Genomic DNA, 21,693 nt, shown 5'->3' with positions numbered 1-21,693 from the left:
CCAAAATAAAAACAAAACCTGTTTATCAATTAGTTTTAGGTTAAACTAGTGTACTGGAAGAACGTAGTATTTTCAAGTCCCGATAATTTGAAGGTCTCTGCCAAAAACAAGTGCAGCCTTGGCCTTTGGGGTTGTACAACATAGACAAATTCAGAGGTTTACATACAGCAAAACATAATGGCGTCCAAATTATTGCGAAAATCCCATGAGTCATGAGAATAATATATGACAAAAAAATGTTTAACGGAAACAGAAGAAAAAAATTTCGTTCTTCTGGCAGAATATAGCAAATTACTCTTGAAATGCAACGCAATACACAAATACAAATACTCCGAGATTTCAAATATTTACCAACGATCCAAGATATTTTTGGGGTTATTGTTTATCAGTGGGTTATTATGGTCGCTAATCATTGGCTTATTGCAAAGGGGAGGCAATTTATCATTTAATAAAACATGAAATTACACTGCCCAAGCGTAAACTACACCACAATTTACACAAAACACTCGTTCCATATGTCAGCGTGAGCAAATCAACGCAACAAAAACTCATGATAAAAGAAAACCCTTTATCATAGCCGTATTTATTACGATAATGAGAAATAGTTCCCTTTCAGTCCCACGCTAAACTGAGAAACTTGAAACGTAATCGCATTAACAGCCAATAATAATCGTCATTGAACGAAAATAATATTTGCCAAGTACGGGGGTAAACAATAGTGGGATTTTTTCCATTACAAATATATGAAAGAGTCTATTCCCACGGAAATCCCGTCATAGGAAACCTTGAGTTATAGGAGATAATAAACGAGGACCACTTTGTTCCACGATTGTCTTGATTGAGAGGGGAGTGTTTCGTTCAAGTAATATATTATCTGTCATTCACCAGAACAGTTGTATGAAACGATCGTCAGAACAATAAATTAAGAATATATTTTATGCGGTTTTGGTTGTGGCTTGGGCTGTTCAAGAGCCGCGGGAAGTGACGGTGTTGAGCCTGGATTAACTTAATTTGCATACTAATTAAGCACGCGTTTTAGATTAGTTAATTATTTAGTCATGGCCGGCGACAACATGGACACGGGTGAAAGCTATTCGGCGCTTGTAAGTATCAGTATGATAAGTTTCAATGTTTTATCTCTATTTCTCAACTCTGCCGGTGCACAGTATTTTTCCTAAATTTCAAAACAACTACATTAACTACATTTAAATGTCGATAGTTCAAAGCTGTCACACTATATGCATATGCCGGTCTACAACACCATTGTTCGCATTGTATTTATTCCATTTATACTGGTCTATAGTACGCTCATTCCATTTATACTGGTCTATAGTACGCTCATTCCATTTATACTGGTCTATAGTACGCTCGTTCCATTTATACTGGTCTATAGTACGCTCATTCCATTTATACTGGTCTAGAGTACGCTCATTCCATTTATACTGGTCTACAGTACCCTCATACCATTTATACTAGTCTATAGTACGCTCATTCCATTTATACTGGTCTGTTGTTACGAGCATTGTATTTATACTGGTCGACTGTATGCGTATACCATTTATACTGGTCTATTGTACGCGCATTCCATTTATACTGGTCTATAGTACGCTCATTCCATTTATACTGGTCTATAGTACGCTCATTCCATTTATACTGGTCTATAGTACGCACATTCCATTTATACTTGTCTATAGTACGCTCATTCCATTTATACTTGTCTATAGTACGCTCGTTCCATTTATACTGGTCTATAGTACGCTCATTCCATTTATGCTGGTCTATAGTACGCTCAATCCATTTATACTGGTCTATAATACGCACATTCCGTTTATACTGGTCTATAGTACGCACATTCCGTTTATACTTGTCTATAGTACGCACATTCCATTTATACTTGTCTATAGTACGCTCATTCCATTAATACTGGTCTATTGTTACGCTCATTCCATTTATACTGGTCGACTGTACGCGTATACCATTTATACTGGTCTATTGTACGCGCATTCCATTTATACTGGTCTCTTGTACGCGAATTCCATTTATACTGGTCTACTGTACACATTACATCATATACTACGATATCGATATAGCATTATTCAGCAGTATTGTGCACAAATCATATACAACACTGATTCACATAATATTTTGGTCTATAACATGCACTTATGGTTCTCGTTATTCTATAAAATATTGGTCAATGAAACTATTGTGCACATTCAATCACATAATACATTGTGTTCAAGATCGCCGTTTCCTTCAAAAACCTTCATAAACCATTCTGTTTTATTCACAGGTTGGCTTGGTGTACATCTTTAACTTAATAGTCGGAACTGGTGCCTTAACTATGCCACACGCATTCAGTAGTGCGGGATGGTTACTTAGTCTAATGATAGTTATCGCCTTAGCTTTTATAAGGTACCTCGTAACCCCTTGCCGCCTACACAAATACGCATTAACAACCATTCGCGCATTTTCTGTGCAGTTACCTCACAGCTACCTTTGTAATAGAAGCCATGGCATCTGCCAATGCAATTATACGTTGGGAAACTGTTAAACAAATAAAGAGAGAAATTAACGAAGAATCTCATAATGGTCCATCAACTTCCTCCCTCTCAATATCGTCGTCATCTTCAAGCGGATCAACCACATCAACAGTATGTTGTTACTTTATTTTTTTACATAAAAAACCATCCTACAAACTCCAGAGAATAAGTCACTGTTAAATTTTCAAACTATGACGTATTTGCGATAATTGGAAAAAAAAAAAAAACGTTTCACCGCAAATGGAATTTTCCGTCAACAAAAAAAAAACAAAACGATAATATTTATCGTTTATTTCTCATAAATTAGAAATTGTAATGTAGAATTCCCGAATCAATGAATTTTGCAAGAACGCCCAGTACTTTTATTTGGACCATGAAGCGATATCTAGTTTACTAGGGAGAAGGTATAAGCATGGAAGAAAGTATGGAAGGCCAACTCAGCCCTTTTTTTGAAAGGTGACTGGTAGCCCTGCATACTACAGCGCCCCTAGCTGTCATACTGAAAACAAACATGGCGGCCTCCTTATTTCTTTTGGTGAAAAGGGTGGGTATATTAACGGGATGGCGGGAAATTTGAAATTTTAAAAATCCCGCCTTTTTTGACAGCCTGGAAACGGTCGCTTTCAGTATGACGGACAGAGGGCGAACCCGTCGCTATTTTTAAACCACCTTTCACATCTCAAAGGGGGAGTTGGCCTTCCATACTTTCTTCCATGGTATAAGATGCCGAAGTATTATTCGCGCGCCATAGTCCCAGTCCCCCTTTCAAAATACAATGGGGGGGGGGCGGAAAAGGCCGGGCTATTTCGCAGCCTCTCTCAGTCGGAAAATACAAGTAATTTTCTTTATCATTCGCGTCGCGCTGACGTGCACGAGTTTTCAATAACCAATGAGATGCTGGCTGGTTGTAATTTAGAGGCGGCGGGGGTTAACTCCGGACAGGCTACGTCTTTTGGACTGGAGATAAAGCTAGATTATAAATGTGGAGGCGAATTTATACCTTCTCCCTAGTAAACTAGATATCGCTTCTTGTTTGGACTTTTAAGTTGTACCTCATTAATCTCAAGTGCATCTGTCAAAATCCAAAAGGATTTGTACAGATAAAGTACTTAAATAGAACGGAATTTGCGCGCAGTATGCAGATGTGCATGAACACTATAAGCACTAGAAAATTTCCGAAACTATTCCTACATCGCCGCTAGAGATAAGGCATCTCGCGCACCCCCTATGCGAGCGTTTTTGTATTTTAATTTCCCTTACGGCCTTGCAAAATTAACATCTACTTAATCCACCTTATTCCCGATGCGTGTGCCAAGGCTTAACGCGTGATTTTAACTGACAGATCGAGGTCAAAATGATGCGTCGTCCGCTTCACGGTAGAAAATATTGGAAGCGGACGCATCATTTTGACCGTGATACTTCAGTTATAATCACGCTTTAAGCCTTGGCACACGCATCGGGAATAATAATAATGGCGTGTGCCAAGGCTTAAAGCGTGATTATAACTGAAGTATCACAGCCAAAATGATGCGTCCGCTTCCAATATTTTCTACATAGCGGACGACGCATCATTTTGACCTCGATCTGTCAGCTAAAATCGTGCTATAAGCCTTGGCACACGCATCGGGAATAATAATGGCGTGTGCCAAGGCTTAAAGCGTGATTATAACTGAAGTATCTAGGCCAAAATTATGCGTCAGCTTCCAATATTTTCTATCGTGAAGTGGACGACGCATCATTTTGACCTCGATCTGTCAGCTAAAATTGTGCTATAAGCCTTGGCACACGCATCGGGAATAATAATGGCGTGTGCCAAGGCTTAAAGCGTGATTATAACTGAAGTATCACAGCCAAAATGATGCGTCCGCTTCCAATATTTTCTATCTTGAAGCGGACGGCGCATCATTTTGACCTCGATCTGTCAGTTAAAATTGTGCCATAAGCCTTGGCACACGCATCGGGAATAAATTAAATTAAAATTAAATTAAATCTGTTTTATATTAGCCAACTCCACCCGAAGAAGAGCTTGAAGAAATTAACTTTATCGGGAAAAGTGAAAAACAACCTCTTCTTTCAGGTATAAAATCAATCTAGATGGCGTTGTTTAACTTTTCCCTAACTGATTAACATTAACATTAACATGTTCATTTATTAATTGCGATTAGCATATCTTGTGGGCAGCCCTAATGTTAGTGCGGAATCTCTAACAGACACGCCAAGCGTTGATTATTATAACATAACTGAAAGAATAGAAATGGTATGATTCGATCGACATTAATCTTTCATTTAAAAAAAGGAAATCAAGTAAATATATTTACAGGGCAAAATGGCGTCTTTGTTCTTCAACAAATGTAATTATATAATTTTCTAAAGCATAATTAAAAATATTCAATAACGTTTTTACATAGGGGGGCGTATATTATTCAACGTATGCATCGCCATCTATCTTTACGGAGATTTAGCAATTTACGGAGCTGCTGTTTCTAAATCCCTTCGAGACGTAATTTGGTAAGAACTTAATTGAACATTTAAAATATATATTACAGTAACTTTAATTGAAATTATTAATTTCTTTTAGTTTCTACGATAACTCATCAAATAGTTCAGAGGTGATAATAATTACACCGGAAGATGAGCTCAAAATGCCATGCTGGGATCCTAACATTGCAGTCAGAAGGGGTGACGCGTACAGAATATTCCTGGTACGTTGCAACACGTTTAACATGTGGTCTGCGTTTTAGTTATGGAAATACCCAATAGAGGGCGGGTGAAACTGTTAGTAAAAGCAGAAGGGGATAATGGAAGAAGGATGACACTCTGTATCCTCTTAATGCTTTAGTTATGTAACGTCATTCTTCCCAGGCTCACCCTTTTAGTTTGCTTTCCCGCTCATCAAACTACAAATAGGCATCGCACCGTAAGGTGAATTCTATAGTTGTTTGGCACTAAATCGCCAGAAATCATCCCACAAACCTCGTCTTGACGTGGGACAAAATTGCACAAGCGCGTCTTGCCAAATATTTAAACGCTAACTGAGTAATGATAAGGGAACTATTTATCGTGTATGTGATTCGGTTTAGTAACCTTGCTCTAAATGTTCCGATGTTGGGAAGAGTGACGTTACACTTACCCCCTTTGTGGTACACTTCTCTCGAAGAGAAGTATTATATACTTCTGGTAAAAGCAATTTAACCTTAACCAAACCTTACTCTTTATACAGACGATATTCCTAATGTTGTTAGGACCATTTACGTTCTTTAACGTTCAAAAGACGAAATATTTGCAGCTTTTAACTACATTATTAAGATGGGTTGGTGAGTATACCATCTTCCAATCATAGATGGCGCTGCCTTACGATCAAAATCTGACCAATTTAATTTAATCTAATTTCGTTGCAGCTTTTATTTCAATGATCGTTTTAGCAACATCAATATTAATCAGGGGGGAAGGAACGGGTAGACCAGTGGTAGCGAACGTTTCTAAAGTCCCGAACCTATTTGGTGTCTGCGTATACTCATTTATGTGCCACCATTCACTCCCTTCCCTCGTAACCCCGGTTAGAAGCAAGGAAAAAATATTTAAGCTCTTAGCATCGGATTATATCCTAATCCTACTATTTTACTCTCTGTTATCATTTACTGGGATATTCGCTCTTAAAAGAGTCGATGATATATACACTTTGAACTTTCAACCCGGTAAAGGCAGTGGTGCCGTTGATATTATAGTTTCTAATAAATTCCTAGAGTATTTTCTAGCACTTTTTCCCGTTTTTACGTTAAGCACTAATTTCCCAATTATCGCAATTACTCTACGTAATAATATGAAGAATTTATTCTTAGATGAATCTAAAACGTATCCTTACGCGTACAGGGAACTATTTTTTCCAATTGCAGCCGTTTTACCGCCGATTTTAATCGCGTATTTAACCGAAAACTTGGAATTTCTCGTAGCATTAACGGGTTCTTACGCCGGTGTAGGGATACAATATATTGTTCCGGCGCTTTTAGTATATTATGCTAGGAAGGATACACTTTTAGCTTTAGGTTTGGGCGTTAGAAATAATTATTCTTCGCCGTTTAGGGGGACATTGTGGATAGGTTTTGTTTTATTATGGTCGGCGGCTTGCATTATTTTTGTTACGGTTTATCACATAATAAATAAGGGTTAAGAACTTAAAGGAAAAGGAGAAGTTCAGGTAACGTAACATTATGCCTTAATTAATTAAAAGAACGGAATGGATGCTTTGCTTTTTCTAAATATAAAAGGAATTAAATATAAAAAATTAAAATAAATGATCTCTTATTACAATATGATAACTGTTTCGCCATCCGCCATTGGTTTAGTGCAGGCGTCTGCTAGCCAGAACCCACTCTTACCCCTTACCTCTCTCACCTTGTGAGAATTCAATTCAGCCAATCCTGTAGGGTTAAGTGGTTCGGGCTAGCAGACGCCACTAAACCAAGGGATTATAAAGGACTACTGCCTCGCCATCCGCCATTGGTTTAGTGCAGGCGTCTGCTAGCCAGAACCTACCCTACCCCTTACCTCTCTCAGCCTGTAATAATTCAGCCAATCCTGTAGGGTTAAGTGGTTCGGGCTAGCAGACGCCTGCACTAAACCAAGGGATTATAAAGGGCTACTGCCTCGCCATCCGCCATTGGTTTAGTGCAGGCGTCTGCTAGTCCGATCCTACCTTACCCTTAACCTCTCTCACCTTGTGAGAATTCAGCCAATCCTGTAGGGGTAAGTGGTTTGGGCTAGCAGACGCCTGCACTAAACCAATGGCGGATGGCGAGGCAGTAGTCCTTGATTATTTTTAATTCTAATTAAATGTACTAATTATCATATTGCAATAAGAGATCATTTATTTATTCTTTAATATTTAACTCCTTTTAAATTTAGAAAAAGCAGCCGTTTCCGTTCTTTTAATTAAGGTATAATGTTATGTTACCTGAACTTTTCTTTTAATAGACCAAATTAAACTTAATTTAATTCCCGCCACAGACGATATCATAAAATTAAAATTAAAAGTACTCCATGACGAAATAGAATTATATATTTTTAGATTAACTATAACTACACCTTTCCTAGAAAATCGGGATATTACCAATATATTTTTTAATAATTTGTAATGATGTGATCATAAAAGATATGAATGTAATTCTGATCTATAAAAAGAGAGTTCCTAAATTTATTTTAAAACGAAACGAAACTTAACACTGTACGTACCAATATTAATAACTGAAGAAAATGAAATTTCAATTAAGAAACTCTTACTCGATGTTTTATAATTTTTAATCTTAAATGTGCAATAAAAGATATTTTATGTATGGTATGGTTTACTTTATTGAGTCCATAGTGGGACCTAATATCAGCTAAATCATAGCCCACTTGATCACGCTGGCTGCACGCGCTCTAGAAGCCCCCTCAATCGACCCTAAGAATGAGAATAACATATAATAGGTTCGGTCTAAACTTTCAAACCCATCTGGTTTTATTTTAACATGGGCGTCTATGGGAGGGGACCAGTTTTATATCAACGTTTTTGGCCCAAATAGTGCATCCACTGGTTCAAATCTCTTGAATTTTTAATGAGACGTGTATTGAAAGGTTTGATATTATCCTGTAAAATTTAAAGTCTTCAGCTACAATAGTTTTTTTTATAAAAAATAAAAATCATCACATAGTTTTCGAAATAAATCAAAATTCAAGAGATTTGAACCAATGGATGCACTATTTGGGCCAAAAAGGTTGATAAAATTGGTCTCCTCCCATAGACGCACGCCCATGTTAAAACCAGACGGGTTTTCAAATAGTTTAGACCGAACCTATGTGACGCGCCGCATTCGCGAGTTAACATGTAAAAAAAATCGTTTGGACGGGCTTCTAGAGCGCGTGCAGCCAGCGTGCGTGATCAAGTGGGCTATGGCTAAATCAAGTGACTTATCATATCAAATTCAAGGCGGAATTTCAAGGGTTTCCAATTGATTTTATCAGGCAAATACAAATTGCCTGATTGATCAGTTGTTCAAATACTTTATCAGTACTTTATTTGATCACTTAACTCTAATGGGCCATTTATTTTAACGTTTAGCATTGTTTCCATTCCCCAAAACCGATTTTCTGTTGGTTACTAATAAAAAGCCACTTACCTGTACGGAATCCGGATAAGAACCGTTTCTCTTATTTATAATGGTTTCTATTGCATAAATTATGGGATTACCGAGTAATACCATTATTTGAGTTATTGTAGTAGTTTTTTGGAGATTGCAGCCTTTATTAGATTCAATACCGTTTTTCATATGAAAAATGCGTGTATTCTCTTTCAATGGATTTAATGAATGAATGAATATAAAAAAACGCGTACAAAAATTCATGTTAAACATATATAACTAACTACAAGCTTCCTTCCTCGATAAACGCTCTCCCGAGATTACGAGCCAAGCTGAGTCTTAACAACGATATTTTTTCACTATTTTCATCCTAGATTACGACCGCATCAATGTAATTACTAATTACCCACCAGTAACCAATTTTTTAATCCATATTATTCCTGATGCCTGTGCCGAGGCTTATCGCACGATTTTAACTGAAGTCTGAGTCAAACTGATGCGTCGTCTGCTTCTGAGCATCAGTTTAAAAACGGGTTATAGAGTGGTATTGAGAGGGGAGGAGCTATTTGGACGTGAGGTCAATATTGGTATAGTCTAAATTGTATGGCCTGGCTTTAACCGACTAATCTTAGTCAGATGCGTCGTCTGCTTCTGAGCATCAGTTTAAAATCGCGCATTAGAGTGGTACTGAAAGGGACGAGCTACGGGGACGTGAGGTCAATATTGGTATAGCCTAAATTGTATGGCCTGAGCAGACGATGGTCGCAAATGCGAGGTAAGAGATAGGAGGGTGTGGCGTCACGAGAAAGTTCGTAGTAGAAGAGTATAAGCCTCGGCAGATGCACGCATGGGAATAAGGTGGATTAAGGGAACTGTTATGGCCTGAAAAAGGTTAAAAACTCGCGCGCAACCGAGATACTTACATCAGTTTGACCTTTACTCGTTTGATAGGATTTACTTCCAATTAGTTCCTCTAAACAATACAGAAGTTGGTTTGTTTGTTGACTCGTTACAATGAGTTCCTCAGCTTCCAGTAAAGGAATTGCGTCCAATAATAACGTCATCCAGAAGCTAAAAACATAATTAGTTAATTACATTTGAAATGCACTTAAAGATTTGACCTTTTGTCTTTTTTTACTATTTGGGAGCGAGATTGGACGCTAATAAAGAAACCAAAAGATTCGAGGCGGTATGGAAATCTTTCTCGGCATAAACTTGATGAAATTCACGGTATTTTCCCAAGAATGTCAATCGATCACTGACAAGCATACAACTACCGAGAGTATCTAATATGTCCAAGTTTGAAAAGACCCCCTTTTCAGCGTATTCTTCTAAAAACCTTCAATGAAACGGTGGATTATGAATGTACTGCATCTAGGAGGTCCGTGTTATGTTATAGAGGGTTCATACAACTTTTTCCCTGATATTTCCAGGTTTTCCCCTCATATATTTCCAGGTTTTCCCCTCATATATTTCCAGGTTTTCCCCTCATATATTTCCAGGTTTTCCCCTCATATATTTCCAGGTTTTCCCCTCATATATTTCCAGGTTTTCCCCTCGTATATTTCCAGGTTTTCCCCTCGTATATTTCCAGGTTTTCCCCTCGTATATTTCCAGGTTTTCCCCTCGTATATTTCCAGGTTTTCCCCTCATATATTTCCAGGTTTTCCCCTCATATATTTCCAGGTTTCCCCTCATATATATTTCCAGGTTTTCCCTTCATATATATTTCCAGGTTTTCCCCTCATATATTTCCAGGTTTTCCCCTCATATATTTCCAGGTTTTCCCCTCATATATTTCCAGGTTTCCCCTCATATATATTTCCAGGTTTTCCCTTCATATATATTTCCAGGTTTTCCCCTCATATATTTCCAGGTTTTCCCCTCATATATTTCCAGGTTTTCCCCCTCATATATTTCCAGGTTTCCCCCTCATATATTTCCAGGTTTCCCCTCATATATTTCCAGGTTTTCCCTTCATATATATTTCCAGGTTTTCCCCTCATATATTTCCAGGTTTTCCCCTCATATATTTCCAGGTTTTCCCCCTCATATATTTCCAGGTTTTCCCCTCATATATTTCCAGGTTTTCCCCTCATATATTTCCAGGTTTTCCCCTCATATATTTCCAGGTTTTCCCCTCATACATTTCCAGGTTTTCCCCTCATATATTTCCAGGTTTTCCCTCATATATTTCCAGGTTTTCCCCCTCATATATTTCCAGGTTTTTCCCTCATATATTTCCAGGTTTTCCCCCTCATATATTTCCAGGTTTTCCCCTCATATATTTCCAGGTTTAAGGTGACAGCGGTTGTTTTAGGGGGGTCGTAACTACGGGACTGGTTATTTTTATCGGGAGCAAGCCCTTCAAGAAAACTTACAGAAGCCTAACGCATTTCCTTCATTTCCCGGAGTTTTACTTTAAAATATAAATTTCCCTGAGTTTTCCCTAATTTTTAGTCAATTTCCCTGACATATCCAGGTTTGTATGAACCCTAATGTAATAAAAGGTTAAGAGTACCTGTCGGCTAAATACGATGCAAAAACAGAATCCTAAAAATAATGAAAATGAAATTAAAACAGTGAATTGCGAAATAGAATAATCAATTCCTTGAATTATTTGCTTTAGAACAATGTAGATGGCGCTCGCTTCATAGTAACTGCGATAATAATCGCAAACCATAAAAACAAACAAGATGGCCTCGGCCACATTACAGTTTTGCGCGGACAAATTGGTGGTAACACCAAAAACTGGGGAAGAAAGGGGAATAGGCGCCCAGCCGCAAGGGGACGGAACAATAGTTTTCCAGCTCTAAAGAGTGCAAAACTAAAAAGAATTAAGTACTTACTTTGCCTCTAACGGCCCACATAACGGCGGATCCAATTTGTTTATTCTTTAAGGCTTTCCTTGCCATCATTTTACATACATTATTTGCTTAATAAGAAAATAAATAACATTGCAACAAAACAAACAAAATCATATAAACATTCCTTAAACTTTACTCAATGACGTGATCTCTTTCTTTTCGGCAATATGAAGAATTTTCCAAGCCTTAGCTTCAGTGTCTAAAGGGATTCTTTCCAAATATGTTTCTAGATAATTACTAATCAAATGCAAAACATCGTGTGGGGATTTAATTAATGTAAGCTTAGGCATTTGATAAGTAATTTATTACCTTCCACTATGAGGACAATGTTCCAAATAACCTATTCCAATTTCCCATAAACTAAAATTGTAACAGGAACAATTGCAATTAAACTTAACATATTGATTGCAACAGCAATTTAAGTAATTCCTAACCTTTTATGAGAAAATAAACTAGACGTGTAGTTGATTAAGAAATATTCCCTCATTTTGGGTGAACAACTGCAATTATTTCCGTTTTATAATTATTTCTGTATGCCTTTTGCGTGATTATAACTGGTTATTTTCAACTCTGAAGCAGACGAAGCTTCATTTTCTGTCAGTTATAAGCCTTGGCGCACGCATCGCGAATAAGCCTCACTGGTGCTTACCAAATTTCTTGTATTTAATGTATGCTTATTGCGCCAAATTATAAATGGTTATTTTCGACTCTGAAGCAGACAAAGCTTCATTTACGTCAGTTATAAGCCTTGGCGCACGCATCGCGAATAAGCCTCACTGGTGCTTACCAAATCTCTTGTATTTGTAACTGCCCACTATGATGCATCAAATCAACAAGATGAGTAACAAACCACCAGCCATCCGGGAAGTAACATAATTCTTGTAACACTTTCGTTATGTCAAATTCCATAGCTGCTAATAGAATATAGTCGACTTCCTCTAACATGGCGGAGCCACCAAATATTTCAGTACATTCCTACCACCGAAGAGAATAAATGAGACTTTCTGCACTACCACTACCAGGGCTTTAGTCATAGCCCACTTGATCACGCTGGCTGCACGCGCTATAGAAGCCCGCTCAATCGACCCTAAAAATGAGAATAACATAGGTTCGGTCTAAAATTCAAACCCGTCTGGTTTTAACATGGGCCTCTATGGGAGGGGACCAGTTTTTTCAACGTTTTTGACAATATTAGTGCATCTACTGGTTCAAATCTCTTGAATTTTTAATGAGACGTGTATTGAAAGGATGATATTATCCTGTAAAATTTAAAGTCTTCAGCTATAATAGTTTTTTTTATAAAAAATAAAAATCATCACATAGTAGAGAATTTTGCCCCTTCAATTTCTCTAGCTACTATGTGATGATTTTTATTTTTTATAAAAAAACTATTATAGCTGAAGACTTTAAATTTTACAGGATAATATCAAACCTTTCAATACACGTCTCATTAAAAATTCAAGAGATTTGAACCAGTGGATGCACTAATATTGTCAAAAACGTTGAAAAAACTGGTCCCTTCCCATAGACACACGCCCATGTTAAAACCAGACGGGTTTTCAAATAGTTTAGACCGAACCTATGTGACCCGCCGTATTCGCGAGTTAACATGTAAAAAAAATCGTTTGGACGGGCTTCTAGAGCGCGTGCAGCCAGCGTGCGTGATCAAGTGGGCTATGCTTTAGTGCGCTAGAGGGCGCTGAACGAGTAACATCGCCAAGGGTTAACTTACTTTCGCCACACTGTGCAAGTTATAGGCTTTTACACATGGATCGGTGTACAACAAATAAGCCGCCATTAAGTAATACCATGAACCACAGCATTCGCTATTCATAAGAAAAACGAAGTTCCTAAAACCGCCTTTTCACTAATTCTCCTCAACCAATCACATCTCACCTTAATTCAACAAAAATTTCCCGATCCCCACATAATATCTACCGCGAAAAATTAAAATCATCAAATTCTTAAGAACACTGTGCCTTAATTAATAAGAAGTGATATCTATAGTTTATTATGGAGAAGGTATAAATTCGCCCCACATTTATAATCTAGCTTTATCTCCAGTCCAGAGTCAATCCCCGCCTCTAAATTACAACCAGCCAGCATCTCATTGGTTCTTGAAAACTCGTGCACGTCAGCGCGACGCGAATGAGTACGAAAATTACAATCATATTTTCCGACTGAGTAGAGGCAGCGAAATAGCCTGGGGCCTCCTTTTACGCCCCCCCCCCTTGTATTTTGAAAGGGGGAGTGTCTGGGACTATGGCACGCGCGAATTAATACTTATAGGCATCTTATACCTTCTCCCTAATAAACTAGATATCCCTTCTTGGCCTTAATAAATTTAACACAAAATTACTCTGCATATTTTTTCCAAATTCTCCGCCGATGAGAACTCGCCATTTTTTAAGCGTCTCAAGCATTCATCTTGCCAGTAGCGCCATCTAATGTTAAATTCCCCAATGGGTTGTGTCCCGCTAGAATGGTACACTGGCATTTTTCGTAATAACTCATCTAAGCTGATAAAATCATCTCTATTGGCGTCACCGTGGATTTTTAAAAGGTTCCGAGCGTTATCAATCATTCCCAAGAAGGTGTAGGAGTAGATCTAATTAATTAATTTACAATGGATGTTTTTGAGCAACGCTTTTACGGTTGAACAAAAAGAGAAGATAAATTTAACGCACGGCTTCCCAATATGAAGTTTGATTCTCGGGGGTTTCAAATTCCATAGCTTCGTTTGCCCTTTTATCTCCGTCATCGCTATGCCATCTTACCCATTCTAATAAACTATTTAGAACAAGTCCACCTACATTCGTAGGATTCAGTTTTGAACATTAATTATGTTCACAGCAGCTGACCAATCACGTATTAGATTAGATTATATAATACTGACCAGGTTGAACATCAATAAACAATACTTCACACAAATTCCAAATTAGTTCAATAGTGTAGAATAATTCGCCCTAAATCCGTAATAATAATGGGTTTGATAGTTTCTTAAAGCAAAGCGCGGGTCACGTGGTTCCCCTACAAGTTGACTTTCCTTGAGTTCGTAAGGAAAGCCAACTTGTAGGAGAACTACGTGACACGCGCTTTGAACTAAGGTATGAAAAAAATGCTTATGACGTTTTTGTCTCAAGCAAGCTGAAAAAGGGTCTTTACTTGAGAAATTAGATTGTCTTTAACAGTTTCCTCAGTTGCACTCTCTATAAGTTTAATTATAATTAGAATTAAAGTTAAGTAAAGTGCGGGTTATGTGGTTCCCCCATTAAGTCTCAAAAGTTATCCGCCATTTTGATGAAAAGGGGAGGAGCCAATTTTAAGACCAGTGATCCATTTTGGCAGTGATATTTAAAGCAAAGCGCGGGTCACGTGGATCCCCTACAAGTTGACTTTCTTTCTGAACTCCGGGTTTAGCTTGGGAAAGGCTAGGGGGCGGGGTTTATATGTGCACTTATAAATCCCGCCCACAAATGCCTCCTGCCTTCGCCAAGCCAACACTGGAGTTCAGAAGGAGAGTTAATTTGTAGGGGACCACGTGACCCGCGCTTTGCTTTAAATATAACAGCCCAAATGGGTCACTGGTCTTAAGATTAGCTCCTCCCCTTTCCATCAAAATGGCGGATAACTTTTATAGACTTAATGGGGAAAGTTCCCTGAATTGTTAAGAGAGGGCCCTGACAATTACTAAGAGCTCCTCCCCTTTCCATCAAAATGGCGGATAACTTTGGAGACTAATGGGGAAAGTTCCCTGAATGGTTAAGAGAGGGCCCTGACAATTACCAGGAGCTCCTCCCCTTTCCATCAAAATGGCGGATAACTTAAGAGACTTAATGGGGAAAGTTCTCTGAATGGTTAAGAGAGGGCCCTGACAATTACTAGGAGCTCCTCCCCTTTCCATCAAAATGGCGGATAACTTTGGAGACTAATGGGGAAAGTTCCCTGAATGGTTAAGAGAGGGCCCTGACAATTACCAGGAGCTCCTCCCCTTTCCATCAAAATGGCGGATAACTTAAGAGACTTAATGGGGAAAGTTCTCTGAATGGTTAAGAGAGGGCCCTGACAATTACTAGGAGCTCCTCCCCTTTCCATCAAAATGGCGGATAACTTTGGAGACTAATGGGGAAAGTTCCCTGAATGGTTAAGAGAGGGCCCTGACAATTACTAGGGGAGATTTTAACCACTCTGAACTATCAGTTAGTTACATACCAGCAGCATTTTGAAGATTTAACATACAAGCACTAAGTACCGATCTGTACTTATGGCTTGTAGTGAGAACGCTGTTAAAACCATATAAATTTATTTAACCATTAAAATTTAACATATTTTTAAAATAACTATAACTGACTGTTCTTTGTTCAAGTTTGTTTCTTCGTCGCTTGAAATTTTGGACTGCAGTGATAAGAATATGCCTAAATTTTCAGGAATAGAATCAATTTAAGTGAAAGGAATGGATAAATAGAGGGAATTGGTTGTTTTAAGGCTAACCCTGGGACTCATTGACGAGTTTTCTAGTAGATGCATTATGCAACATGTCATTCCAATGAATATCATGAAGGTACGTTGGATTTGGCAATTTATTGCCGTTTTTGGAATAATCTAAAACAATGAAGATGTCTATTCCACCATTTTTTCTTTCTTTAGTGTGAAATGCACTATGTATGTTACCTTTACGTTTAGATACATTTTTTGAAGCAAACGCGATAAAGTTATTTCCGCAACCGAATTCAATAGCGGTACCTAATTTTGACATTAACAAATCTGGTACCTCCTAAAATTAAGATCGTAAATTCGTAATGTCTATGTAAAGCATGCTTGATTTGCAATTTGAAATTTCCCTCAAATATTCCGAGCTTAGGCCTAACTGTCTTTCAGTAAAATAGACATAACTTACAATAGTAAATCCCTTTTTGTCCTGCATTTCGATTGAAAGGTGTTCACAGTGATTACTGTTATTAATGATTTATAGTAATTCAATTTACTGTCGTTTTAACTTAATAGACACGTTGAATTTCGAACGGTTTTTGTTAAACCTCGGCCTATAAACTGTAGAAGTAGCAGACTACCTATGTTGACCTCCGCGAAGGCGCGAACAGTAGTGGAAATAAGCACACGACACTGGACCAGTCTTGGAAATAAGGATTTTTTTGAAACTAGTCCTCGGGACCAGTGACCCCCAGCGTCTACAATATTAAACTGGTCCTTGGGACCAGTGACCCTATCCCTAATTTTTTTTTACTAATCCTATTGAAAAATTAAGGGAGTATTTCGTTGACGCACAGCCCATTCGATCGGGCTATAGATGCAAAATTATGTCAAAAATCAGAGTTAACTCCGTCATTGGGGGGAACACCGGTTTTTGGTCCTAATTTTGAAAATACTGGTTGAAATCTTTTGAAATTTTAATGAGATTTGCAAAATAATGTTTGGTATTTTTGTGCAAAGTTTTTCTCTTACAAAGCTTTTTGTAACAACATTAAAACGAAAATGAACCATAATTTAATGGCTTAGTCTCAAACAGTTTAAATTTGTTTCCTTCAGCTTCACTGGTTCGAGCATAGATATAATAAAACTCTAAAGGGTCTAGATCCACTTCGCTGGCTTAGGCTTAACGAAAAAACGCGGAAGGGGCAACGAGCAGACAGCCGCTATTTTCTGGGGGTAGCCGTATAAAACGCCATCTATCGGGGACAAATTAGCGGCCAAAATTGGAACTATCATAAGGAGTAGTGGCACTCTATGTTAACTCCCTATAGGGCATAATAAGTCAAACCCTCGGAGATGCCATTACTCCATTTTATACGAGCTAAGAGCGGAAAAACGTATTTTATAAATTTTACACCTGTAAAATCTTTTAAAAGACACTTGGAACTTGTATTTCTACTTACTTTCGAGGAAATACCACCGTTTTCTGAAGGTAAGAGTATTTTTTATACATTTATTAGTAATAAAAACATTTAAGGCGAGCTAAGCCTTGGTCTTGTAAAACACGGCAGATTAGTGATTAGCGTCGTTTTCAGCGTTGAAAAACGTTATTTTATCATGTTAAAAAAAACGTTAGCAACGTTTTAAGGTACTGATATTTAAATATCCGGACATTAAACTGTTACATATTCTTAAAATAAGAGTCGATAATGGTGCCCACCAAAACAAACTTTGTTAAGTGTGTGTCTCTATATTTAAAGGCATAAAACGAAATATAACATAAACGTTTTTATTTACTTATTTATGTAACAATCATGGCTTCAACTCATGTTTGCTGCGTTCAAACTGTGGGTGTAAAGAAGGTTTTCTTTCTTACCACAACTTTCCGAAAGAGACTGTCACTAGAAAGAAGTGGATTGATTCTATAACAACAGCTGATATCTCCAGTTTACGGATTTGTTCAAAACATTTTACAAAATCAGATTTCTTTCCCACCACTGGAAAGAGACTACGTAGAGCGCTCAAACCGTTCGCGATTCCATACTAATTTGGAGATCAAATTAATGTAACCGATGAAATTATCCCTAAACTGACTCTCCGTAATTTGACTCTCGGGCAACAATCTGAAGCATTAGAAGAAATGGGAGCGTTGTCCTTTGATAATGGATTGAAGCATGAACCCGCTGCTTTTTCAAATATTCAGGCAACACATCAATACCCAGTGTCACACCTCTGTGGGTTTGATTGTTAATCCACAATTTTGCTTCCTTGGGGCAAGCCCCGATCGCCTTATACTGGTTGAGGACCAGCTGTACTTAGTGGAGATCAAATGCCCTTACGCTATTTTCAAGAATAAAGAAACTATCAAAGGAAAAGCAGCTTCGGGTAACTTTCACCTTTACATTGACGAAGAAACGGATGAACTGGAACTGAGAAAAACTTCAGACGTCTATCATCAGATTCAGGGTCAGCTTTTCGTGTGTAACGTACCCGTATGCTTTTTGGCAGTATTTGTGCCACCCGATAACATCGAAATCTTGATGATAGTGAAAGACAACCAATTCATCAATGATACCTTGCTTCCAAAATTATCCACTAAATATTTCATTAGTCTCCTACCTCATTTTGCCATAGAAATGTTCGAAAAGCCTAAAAAATAAATTTTCCAAGTCACGAAAGTACAGCCTCTTTCATTCTATCATTCTATGTGCAACAGTGCAAATCTACATTATGGCCATGACCAAGGCTTAGCTCGCCTTAAATGTTTTTATTACTAATAAATGTATAAAAAAAGACTCTTACCTTCAGAAAACGGTGGTATTTCCTCGAAAGTAAGTAGAAATACAAGTCCCAAGTGTTTTTTAAAAGATTTTACAGGTGTAAAATTTATAAAATACGTTTTTCCGCTCTTAGCTCGTACAAAATTGAGTAATGGCATCTCCGAGTTTTTTACTTATTATGCCCTATAGGGCGTTAACATAGAGTGCCACTACTCTAAGCTCATCCTTTAATTTAGTTTCGAAAGTTACCGATAGATGGCGTTTTATACGGCTACCCCCAGAAAATAGCGGCTGTCTGCTCTTTGCCCCTTCCGCGTCGACCTCCCATTGAATTGTGTATCTACCCTTTTAATATATCTATGGGTTCGAGTCTCTTGAAATTTTAGTGAAAGGCATATTTAAAGGTTTTAAATTATTGTGGAAAATTTCGAACTTTTAAAACGAATAGTCTTTTTCCTAAAATTTCCCTAAGCGACTAAATAGGTTGTAGGATTATGCACAAGCACAATTTTAATGAATTTTTTGGAAGTGAATTGTTTCTTTGAAAACTTTGAAACTTTGCATCATAACTTAAAACCGTTCAATGTGCCTCTCACTAAAATTTCAAGAGATTCGAACAAGTGAAACGGAAAAACTTATTAAACCGTTCCAAGACCAAGCCCTTTAAGTAGGGCTAATTTTCGTTCTAATATTTATACAAAAAAACTATAGAAGGGAAACTTTTTAAAATTTCCAAAACATAGCAAACGTTGTTTTGCACATCACTTTAAAATTTCAAGAGGTTTGCACCAGTAGTTTCAAAATTAGGGCAAAATAACTGTGTTCCTCCCATAGCCGGTCATGTTAAAAGCTGGCTCCTTGGATTTTTCGAGCGAAAAAGCTCATAATTACCAACACGCGCTTTTACATAGGAAAAACATTGTGTGAAGCCAAAGCGTGATCGAGTGGGCTGTGGTTGTAGCAAGGAAGGCAACTTAGGCAAGAATGAGAAAATGTCAAGGCTAGGAGACTATATCCATGGAGTAGAAATTTATAATGACTAGAATTTTTAAACTGGTCCCTCCTGAATTTTCATAAAAATTCTCAATTAATAAACTGGTCCCAAGGACCAGTAACCCCCGGATTTTGAATAAAAAAACTGGTCCGAGCAATTAATAAACTGGTTTTTGACCTGTGGACCTGTGCTATTTCCAAGACTGCACTGGACATTGTCCAATAAAATTTTAAAATGTCCCATAACTTTTTTCGAAAACTAAGGGGGTCACTGGACGGTTGACCAGTAAATTTTTCCCAAGTTTTGATAGCTTGACTATGAAAATGCGACACAATTTTTGGCGCACTCCAGTGGACAATGTCCTATAAATTTTCCAGTTAAAGGGGGTATCACTGTCCTATAAGAAATTTTTCTTATTTCTGGCCCTGAGGCGCGAACAAACATGGCACATGGGTGCGGAAACTGCGAACCACGATTAGTACTGCAACTCAACAGCAGCAACCCAACTAATACTACTCCATGGTGCAGAATGTGGTCTCCTGAGAGCGCTCCGAGATCGCTCCATATTTTTGTGTTACGTCACCGCTCTAGCTCGGAGGACCGAATGTAGTTGCTCCCAATGAAAGACAAAAGTTTTTCAGAGCGGTTTTGTGACGTCATCAAGCGCTCCATTTTGGTCGCTCCGTCTCTAGAGTCGGAGCGGTTGGGATCAATCCGGGAGCAAACCGGGAGGGAGCGACTGGGCCAATGTAAGACGCGCCTCCGTCTCGGAGCAGCTCGTTTTTTTCCAATGAAAGACATTTTTTTTTTTCGGAGCACTCCGGGAGCGCTCGGATCACCTCAAAGAAATACGCTATACGTTTGTTGACTCCTGCGAAGGCACGAACATGGGTGTGGAAACTGCGAACCACGATTAGCACTGCACCGCTAAAGCAGCAACCCAACTAATACTACTCCATGGTGCAGACACCAGCCAATGGAAAAAAATCGTCTGATTAGAGTTCTTCTTTGCCGCCTTTTTAAAATTCAAAATTCAAATTGTTTGTCGTATTTTAAAAAGTTGTACGGTTTACCATAAAAATGGTTCGTAACTTAAAACGCCAACGTAAACTTCAGACACCTTTAACTGTCAAAATACCTCTAAACATTGGAGACGAAAAATGGACTAAAAGGGTGTCATTTGAGTTCTACCCTCCAGTCCGTGACTGTCAGGAAGAATGGGAATGCGAAATTATAAAAGAAAACGAACTCCTTAAAATTAATGGGTCAAACTACCCATGTCGAAAATATGACGAACCAGAACATAACATCTATTTCAAACTAAACATACTCAATATATATGATAAAAAAATTTTCTCATCCATGTACTTTGATGCAAACTCATTATTTTTCAACTTCTATGTTAAAATGGATGAAAATATAGCTGCGGGAAAAACATTGAATCTCCACATTTATTTTGGTTGGGCATATTGGTCACCCATTGACCTTGAACTCCCTAACAATCGGGAGAACATTGATCTAGAAACTGTTGTTGAGAATGGAACACCAACTAACTTAGTTCTCAAAACAAAGGATGGAGATATAGGGTGTCATTTAGACGTCTTGCAGAAAAATTGCCATTATTTTGAGCAATTGGCCATATGTCTAATCAGCGCCACTAGCGGATGGTCTGAAAACTACTCCCATAGAGTCTAGGTATATTTAAGCGGGTTTGCAGAATTTCCGTCAGATGGCGCGGCATTCGAGCCACCTGGCGGAAATTCTGCAAACCCTCTTAAATATACCTAGTCTCTATGGGAGTAGTTCTCAGACCATCCGCTAGTGGCGCTGATTAGACATATGGCCAATTGCTGAATGGAAAACCAGATGTGCAAGAATTGGAGTCGGACTCTTTAGAAAAATTTGACAAAGCTGCTGTTAAAGATTTCTTGTTCTACATCTACACTCGTAAAATCCCGCCAAACATTG

General features: G+C 38.1%; 3 protein-coding genes across 6 annotated transcripts; 2 read left to right on the top strand and 1 right to left on the bottom strand.

The window, feature by feature from the left end:
* The first annotated feature begins 747 nt into the window (after window positions 1-747).
* On the top strand, window positions 748-7,873 carry LOC149618440 (putative sodium-coupled neutral amino acid transporter 12). Its single transcript, XM_089854966.1, has 10 exons — window positions 748-1,103; window positions 2,294-2,415; window positions 2,483-2,654; window positions 4,548-4,620; window positions 4,709-4,800; window positions 4,864-4,894; window positions 4,952-5,051; window positions 5,122-5,245; window positions 5,764-5,857; window positions 5,942-7,873. The coding sequence occupies exons 1-10, from the start codon at window positions 1,059-1,061 to the stop codon at window positions 6,709-6,711; spliced, it is 1,623 nt and encodes a 540-aa protein (XP_089711092.1). The 5' UTR covers window positions 748-1,058; the 3' UTR covers window positions 6,712-7,873.
* A 914-nt stretch (window positions 7,874-8,787) lies between these two features.
* On the bottom strand, window positions 8,788-16,654 carry Nup75 (nuclear pore complex protein Nup75). Its single transcript, XM_089854961.1, has 20 exons — window positions 16,421-16,654; window positions 16,195-16,297; window positions 16,015-16,125; window positions 15,875-15,938; window positions 15,736-15,806; window positions 14,689-14,732; window positions 14,420-14,489; window positions 14,211-14,332; window positions 13,883-14,131; window positions 13,420-13,457; window positions 13,256-13,349; window positions 12,311-12,498; window positions 11,958-12,023; window positions 11,833-11,883; window positions 11,660-11,760; window positions 11,506-11,591; window positions 11,178-11,209; window positions 9,795-9,995; window positions 9,580-9,727; window positions 8,788-9,026 (listed from the first exon to the last, which is right to left on the bottom strand). Exons 1-20 carry the CDS (start codon window positions 16,445-16,447, stop codon window positions 8,940-8,942), a joined length of 1,953 nt encoding a protein of 650 aa, XP_089711087.1. The 5' UTR covers window positions 16,448-16,654; the 3' UTR covers window positions 8,788-8,939.
* A 155-nt stretch (window positions 16,655-16,809) lies between these two features.
* LOC149618438 (uncharacterized) lies at window positions 16,810-18,629 on the top strand. 4 transcript variants are annotated; one of them, XM_089855007.1, is made up of 2 exons: window positions 16,810-17,443; window positions 17,814-18,629. In XM_089855007.1, exon 2 carries the CDS (start codon window positions 18,126-18,128, stop codon window positions 18,609-18,611), a length of 486 nt encoding a protein of 161 aa, XP_089711133.1. In that variant the 5' UTR covers window positions 16,810-17,443; window positions 17,814-18,125; the 3' UTR covers window positions 18,612-18,629. The 4 variants fall into 4 exon arrangements, with proteins under 4 accessions (XP_089711133.1, XP_089711130.1, XP_089711132.1 ...); XM_089855004.1 differs by having other exon boundaries at window positions 17,811-18,629; XM_089855006.1 differs by lacking the exon at window positions 16,810-17,443 and adding an exon at window positions 17,458-17,689.
* Window positions 18,630-21,693: the final 3,064 nt, after the last annotated feature.

This window comes from Phalangium opilio, unplaced genomic scaffold (genome assembly GCF_054372755.1).
Source record: "Phalangium opilio isolate 3A_F unplaced genomic scaffold, DU_Popi_V2 ptg000209l_1, whole genome shotgun sequence".
NCBI lineage: Eukaryota > Metazoa > Arthropoda > Arachnida > Opiliones > Phalangiidae > Phalangium > Phalangium opilio.
The sequence above is the reverse complement of the archived record's forward strand: the minus strand, read 5'-3'. Positions and strand labels throughout refer to the sequence as shown.

Excerpts from the sequence above, each read along its gene's own strand:
- LOC149618440 (XM_089854966.1), top strand. The coding sequence starts at position 1,059 with ATGGCCGGCGACAACATGGACACGGGTGAAAGCTATTCGGCGCTT. Across the intron at positions 5,052-5,121 it reads TCCCTTCGAGACGTAATTTG|TTTCTACGATAACTCATCAA; the intron begins GTAAGAACTTAA and ends AATTTCTTTTAG. Across the intron at positions 5,858-5,941 it reads TACATTATTAAGATGGGTTG|CTTTTATTTCAATGATCGTT; the intron begins GTGAGTATACCA and ends ATTTCGTTGCAG.
- LOC149618438 (XM_089855007.1), top strand. The coding sequence starts at position 18,126 with ATGAACCCGCTGCTTTTTCAAATATTCAGGCAACACATCAATACCCAG.
- Nup75 (XM_089854961.1), bottom strand. The coding sequence starts at position 16,447 with ATGCAGGACAAAAAGGGATTTACTATT. Across the intron at positions 14,333-14,419 it reads GTTTATTGATGTTCAACCTG|GTGGACTTGTTCTAAATAGT; the intron begins GTCAGTATTATA and ends CTACGAATGTAG. Across the intron at positions 9,728-9,794 it reads TCCAATCTCGCTCCCAAATA|CTTCTGGATGACGTTATTAT; the intron begins GTAAAAAAAGAC and ends TTATGTTTTTAG.